At 40.8% G+C, this 22,912-nt stretch overlaps 1 protein-coding gene across 1 annotated transcript in view; it reads left to right on the top strand.

The window, feature by feature from the left end:
- The window catches only part of adamts7 (a disintegrin-like and metallopeptidase (reprolysin type) with thrombospondin type 1 motif, 7), a 62,089-nt gene that overhangs the window by 24,392 nt on the left and 14,785 nt on the right, over nt 1-22,912 (top strand). The window contains exons 9-21 of the mRNA XM_023426714.2: nt 3,722-3,866; nt 8,345-8,437; nt 9,243-9,388; nt 10,312-10,481; nt 10,599-10,732; nt 12,125-12,245; nt 12,707-12,951; nt 13,689-13,830; nt 16,049-16,175; nt 17,541-17,754; nt 19,315-21,120; nt 21,519-21,671; nt 22,473-22,646. Coding sequence (XP_023282482.1) covers nt 3,722-3,866; nt 8,345-8,437; nt 9,243-9,388; nt 10,312-10,481; nt 10,599-10,732; nt 12,125-12,245; nt 12,707-12,951; nt 13,689-13,830; nt 16,049-16,175; nt 17,541-17,754; nt 19,315-21,120; nt 21,519-21,671; nt 22,473-22,646 — 3,670 coding nt within the window. The remainder of the gene's footprint in view (nt 1-3,721; nt 3,867-8,344; nt 8,438-9,242; nt 9,389-10,311; nt 10,482-10,598; nt 10,733-12,124; nt 12,246-12,706; nt 12,952-13,688; nt 13,831-16,048; nt 16,176-17,540; nt 17,755-19,314; nt 21,121-21,518; nt 21,672-22,472; nt 22,647-22,912) is intronic.

Here is a 22,912-nt window from a genome sequence, read left to right on the forward strand (position 1 = left end):
CGATAACAGCTTCACTGTATTGAGTGTGATATTTTTGGCTGGAAAAAAATCGCAACTTTGCCCTGGAGTGTCTTAAAATAAAGGATACTTGTATTCTTTGTATTCTTGTAATGGTTGTGTCCTGCATGAATTCCTATCTCACAGTGAAGCTAGCTGGCTGTCACAGCTGGGAGCCTGTGTTGACTCCCTGTAGGCGCAGGGTTTTTTAAGTCAAATATATTGGAAACGAGTGGATGGGTTGTCACAGTAACTCTTAAGGTCGGGTGGATTACCTGACTTTACATCTGGCTCCATCCTCATGTCAACATTGTATTAACATTCAAAGCAACCCTCAGCTGTACTGTGTGTGTAGTGCTAATTAGCAGATGTTAACACTCTCACATGCTAAACTAAGACTGTGAACAGTACGACTGCTAAACATGAGCATGTCAGAGTAGTCTACAGCCTCACAGGGCGGCTTGTGTCGCTGTAGCACCTCAGCCTTGTTTCCGGATGCAGGTGAGAATTTATTGCCGCTAACGAGTCTCGCATGCTGAGTGGAAATTTTGACAGAATGGAAATGACGATTGAAATCATGTAATTGTTGACAGAACACAACAGACACTAAAGGCAACCGAGTAAATCTTTTCGGGATCCAGAAACAACTTACTCCTACGTATTATAAAAGCATTTATGTTTATATCAATGAAGAAAAAAAGACTACACCTCGCCCCCTTCTTTTTCACTCTCCGTGCCTTTTAACCTCCATATCCAGCTACCCACTCCAAACCCACTGCACTGATCCTTATCTACACATGAGACCTGACAACTGATATTTGTCTTCCCATCTCATTTCTCTAAATGCCCAAATTTCCCCCCATTTTCTCTGTTTTTATCTCTTTCGCTGACAGCAGGACAAGGCCTCTATTGTATATGGCTTTAGTTGTCCCGCAGGCCTCTTCTGCTCGTGCTGCTTCAGAGCTTTGGTCTGTAGGTGTTATTTTATGTGGAATGTAGAAGGTCACACTGAGATGAGTGGTTTAGATATTATCACATAGACGGGCCATTAAACGGAGCCACTCTTTAATGTCCAGAGAAAAATTCCAGAAAAGGCCATAGAGGCAGAGATATTCCACACTTAACACAGCATATTTGGTTACGGTTCATATGAATGGGAATTACTTTTAATTGTGAAATGTATGGATTCAACAGAGTTCATTAATTGGTGTACACATTTCCAGGAAAGCTGGCTTTGACAAAGAACCTAATTTGCCCTCTGAGCTGCTTTTCAGTTCAGACGCACTCATGGAGAACATTTTAATTGCTGCTGTTCAGTAGTCAATGTGAGGTCATCTTACGTTAATGATTTCGTTGTTAAATGCTCAACGGTCAGTGTCCGTTTCTTTAAATCTGATCTATAGTTTAAATCTTTAGTTGAACCCATGAGGGTGAATCATTTTCAACAGGCGTGTACAAATGTATGTTGGAGATCAAACCACAGACAAACCCACGAAGAATTATCACACTACTCTGCAATTCCCCTCAGTTATACGTAGCATTTCAGCATCTTTCAGTTCACTGTTGTGGTTCATTCCCATGCAGCCGCTCTGCTCAGTGGTATGCACTTCCAGCTCTGGTTCTGGGCTTGAATCTGCTGTTCTCGTGGGTTTCCTCGTGGGTACTCCGGCTTCCTCACACAGTTCAAAAAGATACGCAGGTTAATTGTGTTAATTGGTGACTCTAACTTGCCCATAAGTGTGAATGTGAGCGTGAACAGTTGATTGTCTCCATGTGTCAGCCCTGTGACAGACTGTGCAAGTTCTTTACATCTTGTTAGCGACACAGCCCGCTGATTTGATTGCAGCTTCTCACAGTAGGTGTTTCATCATTACAGTGTAAAATAATATAGTAGGATTATTCAAGATCAGTTGGCCAGACCTTAAATTTATGTGTTCTCTATATGTTTATTTACAACTCAGGTTGGAGATTTGACTCCAGTCATGTCAGCTATACTCTTTGCTAAGTTCCCCTAATGACATTCCCAAAGAGTCTCTTAAAATAAATTTAAATAAAAATGCATTCACAAATCACATACACCTGCAGAATACCAAAACATTGGGTCAGTAAGGTCAATGAAAATGAAATTGCTTTTAATCTAATTCATTTTTGACTTCATTTAATAATGTTTTAAATAGATGGATACTTTTAATGTAAGTTTAATTGAACGTGATTAATTCTGGTGATATTCCCAGCTGTTTTTTAAACTGAGATACCAAACATAATGAATATTTTCATCTAAACATTAGCATTTATCTTGAAGTACAGCCTCACAGGTGCTAGCACGATTCTTTGCATTGTTTATTAGGGAATCAAAAGACACAAGGTGGATTTTTTTTTTCAGTCTTTCTCCCTTTTAAAACATAGAAATGTTTAGGGTTAGTTTCTAACAAAACTGTTGTGTGGGCTACATGTACAGTATAGTGAATGAAAAGAAAGTCAGCCGATGAGACCGGGTCGAGGCTAGCTGGTTAGCATGCTAACTTAAGCACGAGAAAGGAAGTGATTGACATAGAGTCAAAACGAGAGGGTTGCTTTCAACAGCTGCAGACAGCTGTTTGTGAGTAAAGGAATTAAGTTTAACATTGAACTCGAAACATTTCCTTAAAAACTGGTAAGTGAACCGCTCTTAATACTAATGTTAGCTATAGTAGCAATAGCAAAATCTTATCAACTCAGTGGTTTCTAACACTTGGTCTTGAATTTCTCTTAACATGGAAATAATGTCAGTGATATAGGAAATCTGTACAAAAGCAGAAACATGTTTCAGCAGTTTATTACATAAGTATTTCCACTCGTTCTTCCCCTCTGACAGTGTAATGAAAACTAAACAGTGATTATGTCACTCTGAGTAAGAGCATTTGCCCAATTCAATAGATGTAAGATAAATAATAAGTAGGAAGCTGAACTTATTCTACACTGCAGCATTATTTCTGAAGATTATTCTTCTCACCAGTTGTGTGCTTTATTGAAGGAAATTTGAAAACCCATTTATCCTTGTCATCATATTCCACTCCACAGCTGACAAGTCTGTTAATACAACACTGATAGCAATTATTCATTTTCCTGGAAGAGTCCATTTTGATAAAACGTTTTCACAATGCAGTATTACACAATACTGCACAGATTTTTAAAGGACTTGTACGACTGATTTACAATGTAAACCAAATTGGCTCTGTGAGTATAAGGTTTCAATTAAATAGTAAAAACCCAGGTATTCGCTGGTGCTGTATCCATGATGGCTTCAAATTTTACCTTTTAATTAGAGCATCCCCATCAAGCCAATTAGTTTTAATTTATGCCAGAACACTCTGCCAAATTACATTGTTCCGGTAATTTTAGAGTTCGAATTATACCACTTTATGAATTCATGTAGTGATAAAGTAGTAGTTTTTAAATGTTCTCTATAAATGATTTGACTTGACCTGACATTGGCAGTCTGTTCTAGGCACAGTACCTCCACCTGTAGATAAGCCGGAGAGTGTAAAACCATTGCAAATCACATTTTCTCTATTTATTTTTGTTTTTCAGTTGATTTTCACAAATTTTCTACTAGAGAAAACCTTAATAATTACTGCGTGTGTGTGTGTGTGTGTGTGTGTGTGTGTGTGTGTCTATAACAAAGAGACCTTTTTATAAAGTGTTCTCACAAGATTCTGTTTTTTTTTCCCCCCACCCCTCACAGTCGCGGCTGGGGCTGGTGCCTTGACGATCCCCCGGTGAAGGATAAGCTGTCTCTGAACTCGCTGCTTCCTGGGGTTCTGTACAGCGCTGCCCATCAGTGTCGGCTGCAGTACGGATCTGGGTCCCTGCTGTGTGATGACATGGACGTAAGACTCTCTATAACAATAATCACACCAAAATAAATCCAGAACAAAGCCACGCAAGGTTGTATGCAAAGAATGTGGGTCTCCTATGTTCTCCTTCTCTTCGCCGCTGTACATTTTGTTCTCATTTGTGGGAATACATTCTCCAACATAGAGAAATAATTCTCGCACATAGCAGTTGAGGCCCCCAAATGTCAGCGCACGTTTGAACGCAGTAAGAACCACAGGCGTTTCATCGAAAACACAGGTGTAACCAGAGACACGCTGGCCTAAAGGTACTTTGCCGGCAGAGTGGCCTGCACACCGACTCTCCAAAAACGGACACGCACCTGCGACTCATCCATTTTAGACTTGGTTAAATCCAGTAATGGTTTCACTTTCCCAGCATCCAACCAATCAAGTGGATTTGGAAAGGAAGGCTATGAAGTGACTTTGATTTTAGCGAATGTTTATTATTATTATGTTTATCGTATTTTAAAATGAAATTGAAATATCTTAATCTTTACTGAGGTGGGGTGGTCCATCTGAGGCAGGGACTCCACCTTATGTCCCCCCCATGGCGCCAGGGTTGTTTTGATCTGTCTTGTTTTATGTCTTTTGTCCTCGCTACAACTTCTCTTTCCTTTTGATTTGACTTGACTAAACCTCACATCAGTCCTAGCATTATGAGCGGGTTTGAATTCATTGCATAAGAACAGTTTATTGTGCAGCCGCCGGTGGTAACGTGAGTCACACACGGCACGAGGCAATTACAGTGACTGGGAAGATTAACAAGGGGATGATTAACGAGGCTTGAACCAGTCTCAGTATTCAGGCTCACTGCTGAAGAATCATGTAGGCTTATCGTGTTTGAAGTGTTGAAACGATGCACGATACGGTTTTGACGCAGGATTTGACAGGGACCGACTCCTTTACTGTGTGTGCGTTTGAGAATTGCAGATTCCATCCTCTATTCAATCAAATCATCGTTGTTCAAGCTGTGCCTTAGAAGTTTGTCAGACTGCTGTGTGTTTTGGCTTGGAGCAGAGCATAGATCATTTATATACAATGCATCAGCCAATGGCAACAGGAGAAGACTGGACGGACGGAGACCACACACGTACATTTTTCCAGCAGAAATGTAACAACACAGTGTCTCTACAAATACAATTTGTTACCACACGAGCAGGTTGTACAAGCACCCACAGGAAAGAATAATAACTTTGGGATAACTTACAGTTTCACAACACCAACAGGCCGCAATGTTGAAAATCTACACATTCAAGCAAATCCAGCCACGTCACTAATTTCCGCTCACACGGTTTCGTACAGTTCGTTTTTCATAGAGTCTTCTTGTGTTACTCACCAAAGTGTATGGTGTGTGTCCTTGAGGCCGTTGTTTACATCTGCTGGCAGTGTTGGCGCATATACAGTAATTGTGGGTCATCATGTGCGTGCTAGCAGAGCATGAGATAAAAAATAGGGAGCAGCTCATACAAACATTGCTTCTCTCACTTCGTTCTAAAGTCATTTATTCATTCATTCATATTAACCACCTGCAAAGGAACATCAGTCTTGTTTTTTTTTCTTTAAGTTTAAATCTACTATTGACTTTGTTCCAAAATAAATTTATAAAAAGATTGACTTCAACATCTATTACCATAATCACAAAAAGCAGAAACCAGAATTCAGGAATTTAAAATGACCAGCATGAAATAGCATTCACGCCTGAGGAAGTGGACGTGACTGGTTTGATGCTGTTTTTATATATTAGTGTTTCACCATAACAGTGTGCAGGAAAGTCAGATTCAGAGGGACCAAACTAATTTATACTGTATCTACAAAGGAAAAGTGGAAAACCTCTAAAATGCTAATGAAACACGCTTGTCCTTAAACCATGATTTATTCGTTCGCTCTCTGAACAAATAAACATGTTTACTTTACATTCAACTGGATTCTACTCATCCTCACCATTCATTCTGTGATGAGAGTTTATAATTTCTTACTGTTCATCCATCCCCACAGAATGTTAGACATTGTAATCTCAAACACGATGCATGTGATGGATTAAGTCTATAGGTGTTTTCCCTTCATTATAGTTCCCTGTTGTTTAATATACTAACTGACTGTAAAACATGAACGCTTACTTTATATCTGTATCTCTATTTAACAGATGCACTGCAGCATTTAAAGTCACATAAGGCAACACATACTTGTTTTTCTGTGCCGAAGTCAAAGACTACAGTTGTGGATTTCAGCTTTAAACATGAGGTTGCACTGACAATAGCTCTGTAGTGCAGCCTTCTGGATGGCGGCACTGGGGATAGAGTCAGGGGCACATCTGATTGTTTTTTGTTCTTGGCTAAAGGGATTACAAAAATTGTCCGATACAAAGATAGTATTGGGATTTGGGAGGGTTTCTATATTGACTTGTTTATGTTCTCGTGAGGTGCAGTCAGAGAAGGATGTCGGGATAGGTGTCTCGATGGGGATGGGGATGTTAACCATGTGAAAGGAGCGAGAGAATCAGATCCAGGTTCAGTACGCCACAGATCCATTTTTATTTTTATTTTTTTTAGAATCACCAGAACGATCAGCAAATGACTTTTACAATTCTTTTTCGAAGTTTGTCTCTGCAGTGAAAATTGGTTCTGTTTCTCCGTGACAGTATTTAATTTATGCGTTAGCAGTTGCATCATATTTATTGGAAATAGCAGCTAATTATTGCATTTGAAAGTTGAAATGCTGAAATCATTTACATCTCAAAAAAATCGTCCTATCGTATGACTATTTTGGCAACAATGCAAAATGTCCTCCACACATTCATCACAAATGTCAAACAACAGGAATGGACCTAGACAATTGCACCAATCAGCCATGAACTCCTTGATAAACAGCACATTTGACCTTTTGGTGTTATCGGTCTGCACAGATTTTTTTTTTTTTTTTTTACCACTGTAGGAAATAATAAATAGGTCTTTTGATATATTATTGTCGCAGTCTGTTGTATGTTTAAGTTCCTTTTACATTCTCAGTGAGCTGATATTACTTTCTGCAGTGAGGCGCACTGCGACTAAGGAAAACAAAACATCGGCAAATACAGAATCACACTGCAAGCTCCAAATTGTGCCGTCAGAATGTCTTTATGCTGTGTATGTGTTGTTAAGTAGGTAAATGTGTTTCCCAGGTACTATGAGTCACAGTGCATTCAGCTGTCATTACCACCACAGCCTTTGCGTGAAGGATAAATATTGCACTCAGTACGTGCTGTTCTGTAAAAGGTTGAGCTATAACCTGAGAGGAACACACAGAGATTGCATCAGATGTACATTTAAATCAGAAATTATTAGAAATGTTTGTTTAGTTTAAAGGAATAGTTTGGGAAATATTCTTATCCACTTTCTATCCAAAAGCTAGATGAGAAAACTGATACTGTTCTCATATCTGTAGCATATGAAGTTGGAGCCAGGAGATAGTTAAGAAACAGTGTTGGAGCCGATTTTTGCTCTTTCACCAGAACAAAATCTGCCTTCCAGCAGCACCTCTAAATGTCACTAATCAACACATTATGTCACATTTGTTTAAATCATCGAAATACAGAACCACGGAAGCGACATGATGTAGTTTATGGGGTTCATGTGGTGGACTGTCTCTCCCTGACGACAAAACAAAATAATCCACCACGTAACCGCCGTGAAAGAACAGCATACGGCTTTTACACTTTGGTTTTCATACAAACAAGATACGATGTGTTAATTAATGAGCTGGTAGGAAGATTTTGTTTTACCTTCAGACAGAGCCAGTTTCACATTTCTGTTGCACTGCTGCGTTAAATTGGAGGTTTTGAATTTTCATGGGTTTCAAGTGCACATTTTACACATAGAGAAATGTCTTTGAAAATCATCACTGTTGTCCAGTAGAGCGTGACGCATAGGACCAATGGCTACTGGATACTTTAGACCTGAATACACATACTGCCAAGGCTACTCTCTCAGGTCGTTCACACAGTGATGGTTTTTCTAAGAGATGGGGGATGTCATCAACCATTGCTTGATAACTCCTGTCTGTAATCCTTCAAGCCTTCAATAATTCCTTCAATATTAATCACATCTTTTTGTTCTTGTTCGCCGGTGGAGCTGCTGGATTCACTCAGTTTAGTCAGAGTGAATGACAGAGGAGAAAATTAGACAAATACAACCTGTGCACTGCAAATCTATGAACTACATTTGTCGCATTAAAACACCAGCAGCTATAATAACTATAATAATTAGAGAGCACAAGATGTATAAACAAGGTAATCTTCCAGTTACACAGCAGATCCACTGAGTGTGCATGTTTTCAATTTCATTCAAGGTCCAAACGCAGCATGTAAAGCCTGTTTACTGTATGTTTTGAGTGGGGATAAAAAGACACTGAACATTTTCACGCTTAGAGCTGCCAGTGAAAAATAAATGAACGACAGACTGTGGAAGTAAGACGTCAATCTCTCTTTGCTTTCCTAGAACGTATGCAGCACCCTATGGTGCACCGTGGGAACAACCTGCCACTCAAAGCTGGATGGGGCCGTGGATGGGACCAGCTGTGGCGAGGACAAGGTACATCTTCCATTGCATGTCCATGAGGGGAGTGAGACGTGGGGATTGTGTTGAGAACGCCTAGAGTTTTGTTGTTGACAGCTGTCAGTCTTTGGTTCCTAAAGAGAAGGACTTTAGTTCTTGTTTGCTGTATTTACTTTTAGAAGTTTCACAGGAGTCAACATAAAAACAATAAAACATGTTTCTCAATTTTAAAGTTGTTGAGAAATGACAATAAATACTTCAGTTATTACCTTTACCTTTAATGATATAATAAGTAATACTGAAAGACAGTGATTGTGGCATTAACAGGAAACTATACCAACGCACTTTGTGTATGTTGCTTTTTTTATGGCGAAGCAATTAGTTGGCAAAAAGCAACGTTTTCTTGATTGTAGAGCCAAACTTGTAAAGTCACCCGTATCCTGAGCTGACGCATCTCGCCTCATAATTAATGTAGAAAATGATAAAATCCAAAGGTTACACTCATTAAACAGTTGGCATTTGTTCTATGTAATGGCTCTTTCTGTTGTTTCCCCTGAAAGTTAATGTTTTATTTCACCGAAGTGTCTTCATTAGTATCACCATGGTAACAGAGGTGAGCTGCCTCCGCTGTACAACACTGTAGGAGTTTTACTCAGCTGTACTTTGTGCCAGAAGAAAAAATAAGAACTGATAAAAATAACTCAGCTCTCACTGAAAGTGCATGTAGTGATATTTGGAGACATGCAGCCCATCAGACACACACAGCACAAACTTTTACTGTATTACTGTGTGTATTTCAGACAACATGGTACTAGCAAAGCCTTGATGTTTTTCTTACCAGTGGTGTTTCAGTGGGGAGTGTGTAGCATTTGGATTTCTCCCTGAGAGTGTGAATGGGGGCTGGGCGTCCTGGAGCGAGTGGTCAGCCTGTTCGAGGACATGTGGAGCTGGTGTCCAGGGGGCTCAAAGAGACTGCGATGACCCAGTGTAAGTTTCTCACACAGAAATACTTTACAAAGCTGAAAAAGTGTTTCTTGTTTTTAACTCTTGTTGTTTAGTAGCTGATAAACATAACATGAGATCTCAGTTGTGGACTCATGGGTCTTTGTATGAACATGGACATGAACATGCAATACATGAGGGGATATGATGCATTTTCATATTGTATAACATGTTGCAATCATTCATTACGTAATAATTTCATTTATTTATGCAAGTTTATTAAAACAATATACATATACAATTTCTATATGCTTATATTTGTTTTTCTTATTAATTTCTCAGCAGTTACATATTTACCTTCCCATTCTGGGAAAGTGGTCTCAGACTTTTGGACCCTTGTTATGTAATATGAACATATTGACAGGCTTTGGGATGGATATATATTTATGTAACGTGTACAATATAAGCATATATACATAAACATACATATTTTTGTATGGGCTAAGCGTATACATAAATATATGAAATTTTTACTTTTACTTTTAACTTTCCTGTGGGTGCTTGTAAAACCTGCACGTGTGGTAACAAATTGTATTTAGACACTTAGACACTATGTTGTTACATTGCTGGTGTGAAAACGTACGTGTGTATGGTCTCCGTCCGCCCAGTCTTTTCCTGTTGCTAAGGGCTGATGCATTGTATTTATACTAATTTTAATTTCTGATGTGTCAGATATATAATGCAACTATTCATAACCTTCAGTGTCACCCTGCAAAATGTGAGCGGTTGCTCAGAGCAAGAATGGTGTCTTATCAATACACCACTTTGTTCTGTATGTGTTTGCAAAACAAAATGACCTAAATGAAACAGCAAATGTGACCTCAAATACGTGTCGTAAAACGTCACTTGTTTTTTTAATTTAAAAGTCAATGAGCAGCACTGAAATAACATCTTTGACCATCCCACAGTCCTAAGAACAGAGGAAAGTATTGTCTGGGAGAACGACGGAGGTACAAGATCTGTAACGTCACCCCGTGTCCTCACGACCTGCCCACCTTCAGAGACGTCCAGTGTAGTCACTTTAACACCATGCCGTACAAGGGCAAGTTCTACAAGTGGGAAGCGGTCATCAACAGAGGTGAGCAGATCGAACTGTGACGAACATAAAAGCACCATTGGTCATTATTATGCAGCGCATGTTCACCCTCATCACGACTTTGTCTTTCTCTCCGTCTGATCTCTCTTAAAACCCAAGTCAACCCCTGTGAGCTGCATTGCCGTCCACTGAATGAGCATTTCTCAGAAAAGATGCGTGATGCTGTCACTGATGGGACGCCGTGCTATGAGGGCAACAAAAGCCGAGAGATGTGCATCAATGGCATCTGTAAGGTATCAGTACTGGACCTACTATTCCATATATTCTCCATTGCCTCTTCTTCAGTTCCTCTCTCTCAATTTCCAAACGATTAACTGATGATTCCATCCTTATATCCTGTTCATTGCGCTGGTGCTTTGTTAGGCGCCCAGTACATTGAGTTGACCCTCACCTTGTTTTCACTGCAGGCGAGTGTTGCACATTTGACATTCTGCATGAAAATGAGCTTGCTGATAGAACAATATGGTGGCTGTTATCTCTCAAGATTACTGCCTGCTCTTGCCTATCGCCTTGGGCCAAAATACCAGTCACTGATCCAGATACTGAGTGGACACTAATCACAGACCCTGGGCTCTGATTACATGACATTTTGTGACATTTTTGTCAGGCACGAGCTTTCTCTCCTCCTCACCTGCGTCATTTTGCGTTCTGGAGAGTCGATGTAACATTAAAGATGAAGGCTTAAGCGAAAAAGTTTAAGAAATCAATAATAAGGTAGATTTAGTTGTTGTCTAGTCGTAGTCCTGTTAATCATGTTGAGCTTTTGAGCAGGATTTATAGTGTTGTGGGATGAACCTTTTGTCAGTGGTGAGCTTTACTTGCTTCTTTCCATTTTCTTCTACTTGACACTTAAATAGCCTTTTTACTGCACTACATTTATTCCCTAACTTCAATTACCTTTTTTTTTTTTTTTTTTTTTTTTTTTTTTTTACAGATTCTGATTAACAATACAAAATATAATCAACAAATACATTATGATGTATTATTATGGGTGAAAATGGTGGCGGCTGTGGCTCAGGAGAACTCCAGTCCGAACCCCAAATTGCCTCTGATGGCTGTTCCATCATGGTGTATATGTATTTGTGTATGTACGGTAGAAGCGCTGTATGAATCTGTGTGTGAATGGGTGAATGCGGAAAGCATTGTAAAGAATTTGAAGTGGTCAGTAAGACTAGAAAAACATATATACATACACACGCACACATAAGTGCAGCCTGTTTTATTGAAGGAAGAAGAGAATATTTTTTCTCTGTATCGTTGCCACTTTTATGTAAGTAGAAGATTTGAGCGCCACAGTACGAGGTGTGAAAATAAAGATCAAGCGGCACAGAACAACATTAATGGATTTTCACTTGCATCAGCTGCCACGTGTGAGAAAGTCAAAGGTACATGAGGCAAGGTGAGGCAGGGGAGTGCTCTGTCCCATTTTATTATGGCTTTTACTAAGTGATGTAAGCATGAGCAGATCATCTACAAAGGTTTATCAAGCTCTTATGTGAATAACAGATTAGAACTGTTCGGCTTTGATTTAAATCCCTCAAGAAGGAAGATGTTGAGGGATATTCAGTTTGTTGTGTAATCACTGTCAGGTTTATTCTAGATATTTTGTCGCACGTGTGTTACAGAATATCGGCTGTGACTACGTGATCGAGTCGAGTGCTGTGGAGGATCGCTGTGGTGTGTGTCATGGTAACGGTTCCACCTGTACGACCGTGAAGAGGACGTTTGAGGAGAGTGAAGGACTTGGTATGTTTCTTATTCATCATTTATTTTGGTTCAGCTAAGGGCCTTTTCCCAGCAGGTGTTTTGACATGTTACACTAAATAAAGCACAGGTGTAAATAATTAAAATAATAAAACAAAATGCTTGATTGAATTCCATTTAGCTGGTTGTGTTTCAGGGTCCTGGGGTGCTTTCCATTTGGCTGCTATTCATTCATTCATTCATCCATTATTTGGATTTTACATGTGTGATATTTTTATGCATAAACTTGAATAACGTCATTTTTAGTGTTGTCATCCCTGTTTCCACAGGTCACTTATATAATCTAAAGTATTATAAATCGTGTGTTATTATCACACATTATTGTTTTGGCCATAAGAAGAAACACCTGGTTATGAGGTGCCATCTTCTCCACGATCTTGTCGACTGTACATCAGGAGACCGTGTGCTTCAGTTTCATTTTCATAAAACACAATGTTCTTCAGGTTATGTAGATATTGGACTGATCCCTGAGGGAGCCCGGGACATCCGCATTGAGGAGGTGGCTGAAGCGGGCAATTTCTTGGCCCTGCGAAGCGACAACCCCAACAAGTATTTTCTGAACGGCGGCTGGACGATCCAGTGGAACGGAGAGTATAAAGCAGCCGGGACAGTGTTCACCTACGTGAGGACAGGACACCTGGAAAACCTGACGTCTCCCGGGCCCACCATGGAAACACTGTGGGTTCAGGTACGATTAACAGCTTTAACTTAAAATGTTTGTGTGTTCAGAAATAAATCAAAGTGAGTTTCTGTCAGCAGAACAATAAGAAAGCATATTATTCACATGGAAAAGAAATGGCTAAAAAAAAAACAACAACAACAAACCAACACTTTTGATGTACAATGTGCCGCTAGAGGAGATGCTTCTTGTTTGTTTGATTGATCAAGTAACTTTTCGATGAATGAAGAACTGCTGTAGGATGTTTATTTGCAGTACGATCACACAAACGTAGTTCTGGTTTTGGATCCTGAACCAACAAGGTCCATTCTCCTGAGTCTTTTTCTGAAATCCCCGGGTTTATCAGGGTGGGGGTGGTAGTGCTGAACATTACTAACTCGAAGCCACATAAACGGAGGGGGGGGGGGCATAAAATTTGGCTTTGTTTCCTATAGTTTCAGTGCCATAATGTACTAAAGCAGAAAAATAACCAGACAACACTCAGCACATCATCACTACTTTGGAGACTTTACCTTTCTAGCTCTGTATGTCACCTTCCTCTCATCCTTTCAAATAGCATGTCTCTGTTATTATGCTAGTTTACTTTGCCATAAAAAAAATACTGCTCAGATAAAGCTCCTCCCTCCAAAGGGGAAACACAAACAGGAAATATGCAAAAGATATTTTTAGTTTGAGGTTTATTCCTGGGAATAATTTGTTTCTGTCCATTTGGCAAAATTTGTAATCTGTCGGCTCGTGTGTTGCAGCTTCTCTTTCAGGAGACCAATCCAGGAGTGCGGTACGAGTACACAATCAGTCGAAATGTCTCGGAGGACAACGACGGCCCCGTGTCAGTGTTCTTCTGGAAATATGGTTCATGGACTGAATGCAGTGTCACCTGTGGAGCAGGTTAGAGAAACAACCAACTTCAGGTTTCGCCATAGATACGTTTGTAGCTTTGCAGAGAAAGACGGAGAGAGAGAGGCGTGAAGAACCACGTTATATTGGTGTTTTCCTAGTGTTGAAAATCAATTACTTTAGGTCTTCTTGTGTTGTGTGCAAGTGCGTGTGGCCCAATTAGTGGGAGGACATATAGGAAATACAGGACTTTCATCAAAATGAGAATAAAATGTCATGAAAGTAAAGGAAGTTTAACTTAAATGAGATAAGAAAATTCACAGAAAATTCATAATTAAACTAAATAATACAGTTATACATTCTCCAACTGGTCAAACCCTTTATTTTTCTAGTTCAAAATCAGTAGGATAACACTTGACAGAACTGTCCCAAGAAGTATTATCGAGTAATATATATCTTTTTAGCTTTTTTTTTTGTAGATTCAAATAAAGAGGAAAGAAAATCACCCTCATTTAAAGTCACTGGTGGTTTTTGTTTTCAGTTTTTCCTTTTGTGTCGGCTATGATTCTCAGGGTTAAATGTCTTCTCTTTCATAAAGATGAAAAAGGTAATGAAGAGAAATTCCTCAGTGCAGTTTTTAGATTAATCTAAAGTTGACCCAGAGTCTGGCAATATTAAATATAAATATGGTTTAAACAGCTGAATATTTTTCCTCAGTCTTGTGCAGCATCCGAAGATCAGTGATGTTTCATTTTAGGTTTTTAATCACACTGGCTTCTGCCTGTTTATCAAAGAATTATCAGAATCATTTCTCTATTAATTAAACACCACATTGTTTTCTGATACAGTTGCTGTGTGTCAACCTCATCAGGATTATCTGAAACACGTTTAATTTCTACATCTAGAGTGAGGCCAAAAAAAAAAATTTGGTTCAGTTCATCAGTCACTTCACCTCACTGTTGCAGCTTCCTCACCTGCGTTACAGAGTCCTCGTTGCCTTTGCCTCTCTGTCCCCGAGTCTTTTCACAGTTTGTTGTTTTTCCTCTGTTTATTTGTCTTTCCACGCGGGATGAAGCTTAAATTAGCAAAACAGTTTTGATGTTCCTCTCTGTTCAGTATTCACGCCTTTCTGCCTGCCAAGGCTAAACATCTGTGTATGTTGGTGGAAATAGTTTTGGCGTGTGGGATAGTCTTTTGTAGGTTTCAAAAAGTTCTTCAAATCTTTTTCTGGTCTTTGGAGTCCAGAGTTGGATACCACTGTGGAGGTGAAGCTTATGACTGTAAATGCCATAAGCGCGATAGCTGTGGATGCATCAACACTGGTTTTAGTATCCATCCTCCCCCCCCCGGGTAAGGCAAGCTGCCTCACAAAAATGAGCCCACCTGTCCTTTTCTTTAGAAAATCCACTTCCTACTCCACTTAGCCACGTAATAATTAGCATTAGCACATCCACAAACAACACCCACATTCAAAATGCAGCAGAGAACAATACCTACTACAGCGTGAGGCCACAGAGCAGTAACTGTTCAAGTAGCTATTAAATTTAGCCAAAAAGTAATCATCATGGCTTTGAGTGTTTTCCTGCATGTTTTTTCTCCTCCTGCCTCCATCTGGCTTCCAATCTTAGGTAGCTACCTTGTCCTTTATGAGGTGTCTTTGAAGGTGTAAATTAGCTATCAGACACACAGTGTGGCCCTCAGCAGGCCCCTGAACAGAGGACGCAGAGAGGTGAGAGGTGTCTCCTGCTCTGATGGTGTGGAAATCCCCTCAGGGGGGCAGGAGTAATGATGGAGAGAGGTATCACAGGAGGAGATAAATCTTTCACAGCCTTAGGAAACAAGACCTTTTATGTACTGCTTTGTGTAATACTGTCTGAAACCTGGATGTGACACTTCTCGGTGTGGCAAAAATGCAAAAGGTGTTTCGGTCCAACTCAATTTTAGACAATTTTAGATGGAGACTTTTAGAATTTGCTGAGGAAGGACAGAGAACTGATTTGTCGTGGTCTGAGTTTGTCACTTGCGTTAGTGTAAGATATGTATGTTAAGGTTATCCGGAGTAACCTGCCAAATTTGGATTAAATCCACATTTTTTAACAGTGGAATTGTTGTTTTTTCAATTACATTTAAAAGCCTTTGAAACCAGATGGATTTTTATTCATGACTCAGTCGTGTTTGCTGTCGGATCATGGTTTTATAATGTAGAAATGTGTCGCTGTGTCTTCAGTAATGTTGTTTATCTTTTAATCTCCTCTCACTGCTATTCCAGGTGTTCAGAGGCAGATTGTCCACTGTGTGGAAAAGACAACTGGGATAGTGGAGGAGCACTTCTGTGACCCCTTAACCCGTCCTGATGATAACCAAACCAGCTGTAGCAAGGATCCATGTCCAGCCATGTGAGTTGACATTAATGACACCAGCAGTTTGCACAGACACACACGAGAGGCAAATAAACGTTGCTTTTCAACCTCTGCAGGATTTATTTCGGCCACTACTTTTTGATTGTATTTATTTTTTTTTGTTCAGTCCCCCAGAATTGAGGACAAATTATGGTTATTTTGAAAGCACGACCTCTCCATACCAGACATGAGCGGTAAAATAGCTGGTTGGACGCAGCTGGCAGGTTGCTTCACTGAGATCAAAGACCCACCACTCCTCAGATATTTTTACTCCCACACATGTTATTGCATCAGAGTGCAGCTTGTTACCTTGTGGTAGCATCAGCAGTGAAAGTAGCTCAATTTGCTTTCAATTTCCAGAAGAACTGTTTTTGGATCAGCAGCAGCTCCATTGCTCCAGAAAATGCACCGAGCTTTGGTCACTATTTCTGTAGATGTTACAAGTAATGTTGAAAGGACAATGTGTGTGTTGTTGAAAGGTTTTTGCATGATGTGTTGTTGTGTAATGTTTTTAAGAGTGATCGAATTAATGAAAATGAAAATACTTTTATTTTCTGTTGCCGAGACACACACAGGAACTTCAAGTAACATGTACACTGCCGAGTGCATGCCGTTTTTGATGATGATAGATGATACATACCTGCTGTTAGAGAAGCAATTTTATGTGTAATTATTATTTGTGTGTTGTGTTTTATATGACTGTTTTATGACTACATTTCTGTGTCGTGTCAATGAATACATTTAGTTTATTTTGCAGTTAACCGAGAATTAGCCACAGCTCAGAGCTTCTACTACACTTTCAATCCAAACAGCTGTGTTTTTCCACAAAACACACCATTAACATGAAAATTCACACTTGCTGCTATCACATATATTTTTTTGATAATGACACCAACAACTTTCAGTTATGATGAGCTTTGAAACAAACGTAATAACCACCATGCTATGGAGGAGCAAAGGTCCCAGTCTGTTTCGCTTTCTGTCTCTATCGCCCTTTTACAAAGTAAACATCTCAGTAATGGTTGTTCATTTGTGAAGATGGTGTTTGGCTTGTAACAGTGTATTTCATCACTGGGCAGCTGAAAATGTGGAGAGTGAGTTGGAGGCTCAAAGGCGCTACTTTACTGAAGCAAAACTACAGACATTGCTATTGACCATTAACCAGAGTAACCCCAAAGACACAATGTGGACATTGTGCGCTGGGGTCCGATAAAATCATACTCAGTGAACCTCTATAACAGTCATCTAAAGCTGTGATTCTGAGTCATCTAGTTTTGCAAAGCTGTAATATATTGTCCTTTTTCCGTCACAAGTGAACAATTAAATTGGAAATCTTTGCGTCTTTTGTGTGTCTGTGTTTAGATGGTGGGTTGGGGAGTGGCAGAAATGCTCAGCGAGCTGTGGGAGCTCGGGCTTGGCTAAAAGGACGGTGCTCTGCATCCAGGCAGTAAGTGTGGAGGAGCAGGAAGCCCTGCAGCCCGGTGAATGCGAACACATGCCCAAACCTGAATCTCTGTCCTCCTGCAACACACACATCCCCTGCCCAGCAGACTGGAGCACTGGCAGCTGGTCAAAGGTGGGTCTGGGCTGGGATATATTCTGGTTTGTGGGCAACTGTGCCGTTTCAAAAGGAAATGAAAATGCAAATTATTCTGTCTGTCTCCAGAAATTCATACAGCCGCTTTCACATTTTGCGAGAAGCTCTTTCTGTGGTCGATGATGTTAAATTATTCAGAGAGGAATACGGGGAAAGTCATTCTAGTTCTTGTTTGGGCAGCATGTGCCTCAGGACGTTTTCATATCTTGGGGAGATTTAACTGGGACACACAGACAGACAGACAGACAGACAGACAGACAGACACACAGACACACAGACAGACAGACACACAGACACACAGACAGACAGACAGACAGACACACAGACAGACAGACACACAGACAGACAGACAGACAGACAGACAGACACACAGACAGACACACAGACACTCAGACAGACAGACAGACAGATAGACAGACAGACAGACAGACAGACAGACAGACAGACACACAGACAGACACACAGACAGACACACAGACACACAGACACACAGACAGACAGACATCCTTCCCTTTTGCTACACGCAAGATTCACCTTTTATTGGTAGAGATGATTTATGATGCTGCTGCTGAATGCTCAGGTACCACAGTGGTAACTACACAGAGGTCATGTCCTTTATTTCCATCTCTGCTTTTCACACAGAGAAGCAACATGTTTAAAAATAAATGAATGACCTTTAAGATACTTCCTCAAATTGAAGCCTGATTTTTTTTTTTTTTTTTTTTTGTGCAGACCCCAGGAAGTCTAGCAAACACTTTTTTGGAAGCTAATGGAGAGCCAGAAAGTAAAAGTGTATTAACAGCATTTACAGCCTGCATTTAGAAAAAGTTCACCGCGGTCTGACCCCTCTCCTGCTGTGTCTCTGTACCTCATTATTGTCGTGGCTCTAGGTAAGAGGATGTCGGTCTGACACGGTCAGTACACAACTTAGTGTCCAGGCTGTTGGATGGGTCGCCAAGACATTACAGACAAAGAGGATGAATTCTGTTGACTTTGGTAATCCCTGACTTTTCCTGATAAGTTGCCAGCAGGTCGACATTTGTGCTTCTGAGGGGCTGCTGTGATATTTCGTCCACACATTCATGCCCCCCTCAGGATGAGTTGTAGTAACTGATCCCTCAAAACTTTTCCTCTTGCACCATCACCAGGTCAAAATTTCCGTTTCAGACTAAGACAAGCTTGAAGCCTCAATGTGAGAGTAGTAGTAGACCATGTTGATGTTTTTGAAGCTCACTATAAACTTTAGAGGGGATTATCTCTGCGCTGCTGCCAGGATGTTCAATGAGTTTGTGTCACAGAAGCCTTGACCGGCACTTCTCCACTTCATGATATGTTGTAGAGAATATTTCAACTAAATATATTAGAAAAAAGTGACAATCATGTATTTTAGATGTGTCTTTTTCCTTCAGGAAACCATCAATTCAGGTTTATCTTGCTCTGCTTTTTAGTTTACACCTTTTAAATGCATTTTTTTGATGATGTATACCAGTTGAGCTTGTGATGCATTTCATTAGCATTGTTCTCTTTCCTTTCCTGCAGTGTTCGCTGACTTGTGGAAGTGGAGTGCGTCGGCGTAATGTCACCTGCTCTAGAAACACAGGCGCTGATTGTGACCCCCACAAGAAACCTCTAGCTGTCAGCACCTGTTACCTCCAGGACTGTCCGCGGGTTGTGGATAACTTTGGAGGTATCGACTGGTCTGGAAGCGGCTGGTCGAGCAAAGAAGTGCTCAATGAAATTAACTCCATTCCTGAAGCCAAACCTCCTCCCAAATTCAGCACCACCAGGGCCCAGCCGAAAAGTCATAATGACCTTAATGACATCGTTGAGGGAGATTTTCACTACCACAATAACATTGAAAATATTGATCAAAACAGTGTGCAAGTCGACGATTTTTACTATGACTATAATTTTATCAATTTCCATGAAGACTTGTCGGATGACTTTGAGGGTGAAGGAAATGATTCAGGGGACAGTCACGGACTCGATGCTCCGCAGGACAAGCTGACACACAGAGTGAAAGAATATGCCATTACTGAAACTACAAGAGCTCCCACAGTTATTTCAGCCATTTCTACCATTTCAAAGACCACAGAGCCACAGACCACAGATGTGGACAAGGTGAAGGACGGCGAAAAGTCAGCAACAAAGGAGTCTGTTCAGACGAATTCTGAAAACTTGGACGACTTCCTGGCTGAGGATTATCTCCTGCCCGTGTCTCCTACTCACTCACCGCCAATGTTTACGACTCAGCATTCACAAACACTAAAGGAGACACATGACGATGAGTGGTGGCATGAAACCATTAGCACAATGCCTAGTCTGGATTTCACTACAAAGGAGCCTGAACGGGATGTGAAATGGGGACAATATGGGGAGGAGGCTGAAAATAACTATTACAGTTTCACTGAGGAGGAAAATCCCACTGTGCTTGTCACTGTGACTCCAAAACATGTTGCTCCTACTCCCAGACATCAAACAATTGTTAGTGCTATTGTCTCCACAACAGCGAGTGCTCAGGAGACGGAGGGACATGATGATTATGAGTACAGTCTCAATGAAAAAAGCACACTAGGTCCGGATGTCTCTGCAGACCAAGAGGATGCAGAGAGTCCAGAACCTGTCGGCTCTCCCACGCCTGAAACTCTCATTCAGGTCAGGACTGAAGTCCAGCTGGACGAAAGTGATTCAGAAATACCTCAAACAACCAGCCAATCAATAATATTTCCAACTGCCTTCACATTGGAGGATTTGGACTTGGATCAGACTCATTTTAATACAGTATATGGCACGAGCGAGGGCAATACATGGGATCCTGACCTTGACCTCAGTACAACCTCACTTCCTGCCTCTCAGAAATCCACTACTCTCCCCGTTCCCTTTCTGCCAAGCTCAGGTAACCGAGAGGCCTCTGATGAGTCCACATCATTAACTGGAACAGAAATCATACCTCCTACAAACCTGGAGGGAGCCATTCGGCCTTCTCCAGCTGATCTCCTGCCAGCTCAAACGGAGCAGTTACCTACAAAACCCGCCGACACGGAAACAACTGGAACAGATTCCACACTCCAGGCGCCACCATTTGATTTAGCTGATTTTGACTACAATGAAATAGTCATTCCCCCAATGGTGAGGAGCAGCGGTGACAGTGATCCTGGCCCTTCACATCAGCTTCCAACAAACTCGGCAGCCGCTCCCCGACCTAGCACAACACCGGTAATGCCCATCGACTCACCAACACCTGCTGTGCTCCTTGTGCCAACCCATCCGCCTCCATCTGCCCAAACTTCAGCCTCAACACGAGTCACCACCGCTGCCTACTGGGTCACCGGCAACTGGAGCGCTGTGAGTCTGCGTTAGTCCTCACACTCTCAACCCCAGCTGTGTCTCTCTATTTATGTCTCTTCTGTTATGTAGACACACCGCATCCTGTTTTGGTCCCTGCACATATTTTCGTTAATACTTTGGAGACGCTATTTCACCTAGAGCCAATGCAACTAATGTCTGGTTACATTATGATTTTTGTGGCAAATTTGAAAGATGGTTGCTTCTCCTCTCACCCCTGCTGTATTGTACATCACTTTTTAAAGTACTCACATTAATTTACATCATGAAAATGCTGAAAGTCTGACCGTGATGTGCAGGATTGTTATGCATGCTGGAGCTGTTTATACATCCAACCCTCAATTCATGAAGTTGACATAATTTTTTTTTTTCTTTCCTGTTACTGCACTTGTGGACAGTGCTCCACCAGCTGTGGCCTCGGTGCTATCTGGAGGACTTTGGCTTGCAGTACTGGCTCAGACTCTGACTGTGATCCGGCCAAGAGGCCGGCACCAGCCCAGCGCTGTTACCTGCGCCCCTGCTCCACATGGAATATTGGGGAGTGGAGTAAGGTGAGATAGCTACCAAAATAAGTATTTGATATGATGAGGTTTTCCTGTAGGTTTTTACAAATTGTTACCCTGAAAAATAGCTGTATTTAAAAAAAAAATAAAATAAAAAAAAAGCCTATTTTATGACATAGATTTTAGTATTTATTTTGACACATTTTAGCCACAGCTGTTTCAACACTTTGGTCAAGAGTGAAATATCTCAACAACTAATGAATGGAGTGCCAGGAAATTAGATATTCATGGTCAGTGGATAAACTCCAATGACTTTGGTGATCCTCTGACTTTATTTAGAGCCAACATGAGGGTGACATTTGTAGCTTTGAGGGAAATTTCCATTGAATAGATTGTCATTTAATTTAGTTGAAACATTCATGTTCCCCTCAGGGCGAATTTGTGCTTTTAATCATTAAATTAAACTTTAATTATTTGCTTAGCTCAAAGTATCACTGACCTTACGTACAGCCTCTCAGAGGCAGCAGTGCAGCTGCAGACTCTTGGTTAATATTCAAAATAAACACTGAAGATGATGAGATTGTAGTACCATATGATTAAAGTCACTCATATCTTGTCCAGATGTGGTAAGTCAAAGGCATCTGAAAGTGTTGTCAGGTCTTGAAAACATTTAGCTTCTCATCCATCAGTAAAAGCTGCCTTCAGTTTACTTAAGCTTCCTTGATGAGTGATGAAACCCATTAAAACCACACAGCAAATCCAGTTGCCTTAGACTCGCTACCGCTGGATACTTACAAGCTCCAGCAGCTCAAGCTGTTTGAATAACAAAGATGCCTTGTATTTTCCCAGTGCTCCAAGAACTGTGAAGGTGGCATTAAATCACGAGAGGTCCAGTGTTTCGACATGCGGGATCAAAGGCCCCTACGACCTTTCCACTGCCGGGCCATGTCCTCCAGGCCACAAACACAACTGCCCTGTAACCTCCAGCCGTGTCTCGACTGGTACACCTCCTCCTGGGGTCAGGTGAGTACTGAGAGGCAAATAATGAGAGATGTTGGGAAAAAATTACTATGGCGTATACATGCTTTCTAAATAGGATAAAATGGAAGGTAAGGTAGCAGTGAAATGGTTATCTGACAACATTTTCACTAACCATTTAACACAATGATGATACCTACATTTCCTTTTCTTTATAATACTGCACAGATTTTTCAAAGCGTACATTGTGGTGTATTTTCAGTTTTTCAATATATTTCTTCCTGCTCTTCCAGTAACTGTGTTTCTAATTA

This window comes from Seriola lalandi, unplaced genomic scaffold (assembly GCF_002814215.2).
Source record: "Seriola lalandi dorsalis isolate HSWRI2012SDOR001 ecotype SW California unplaced genomic scaffold, Sedor1 jcf7180002054835, whole genome shotgun sequence".
Taxonomy (NCBI): domain Eukaryota; kingdom Metazoa; phylum Chordata; class Actinopteri; order Carangiformes; family Carangidae; genus Seriola; species Seriola lalandi.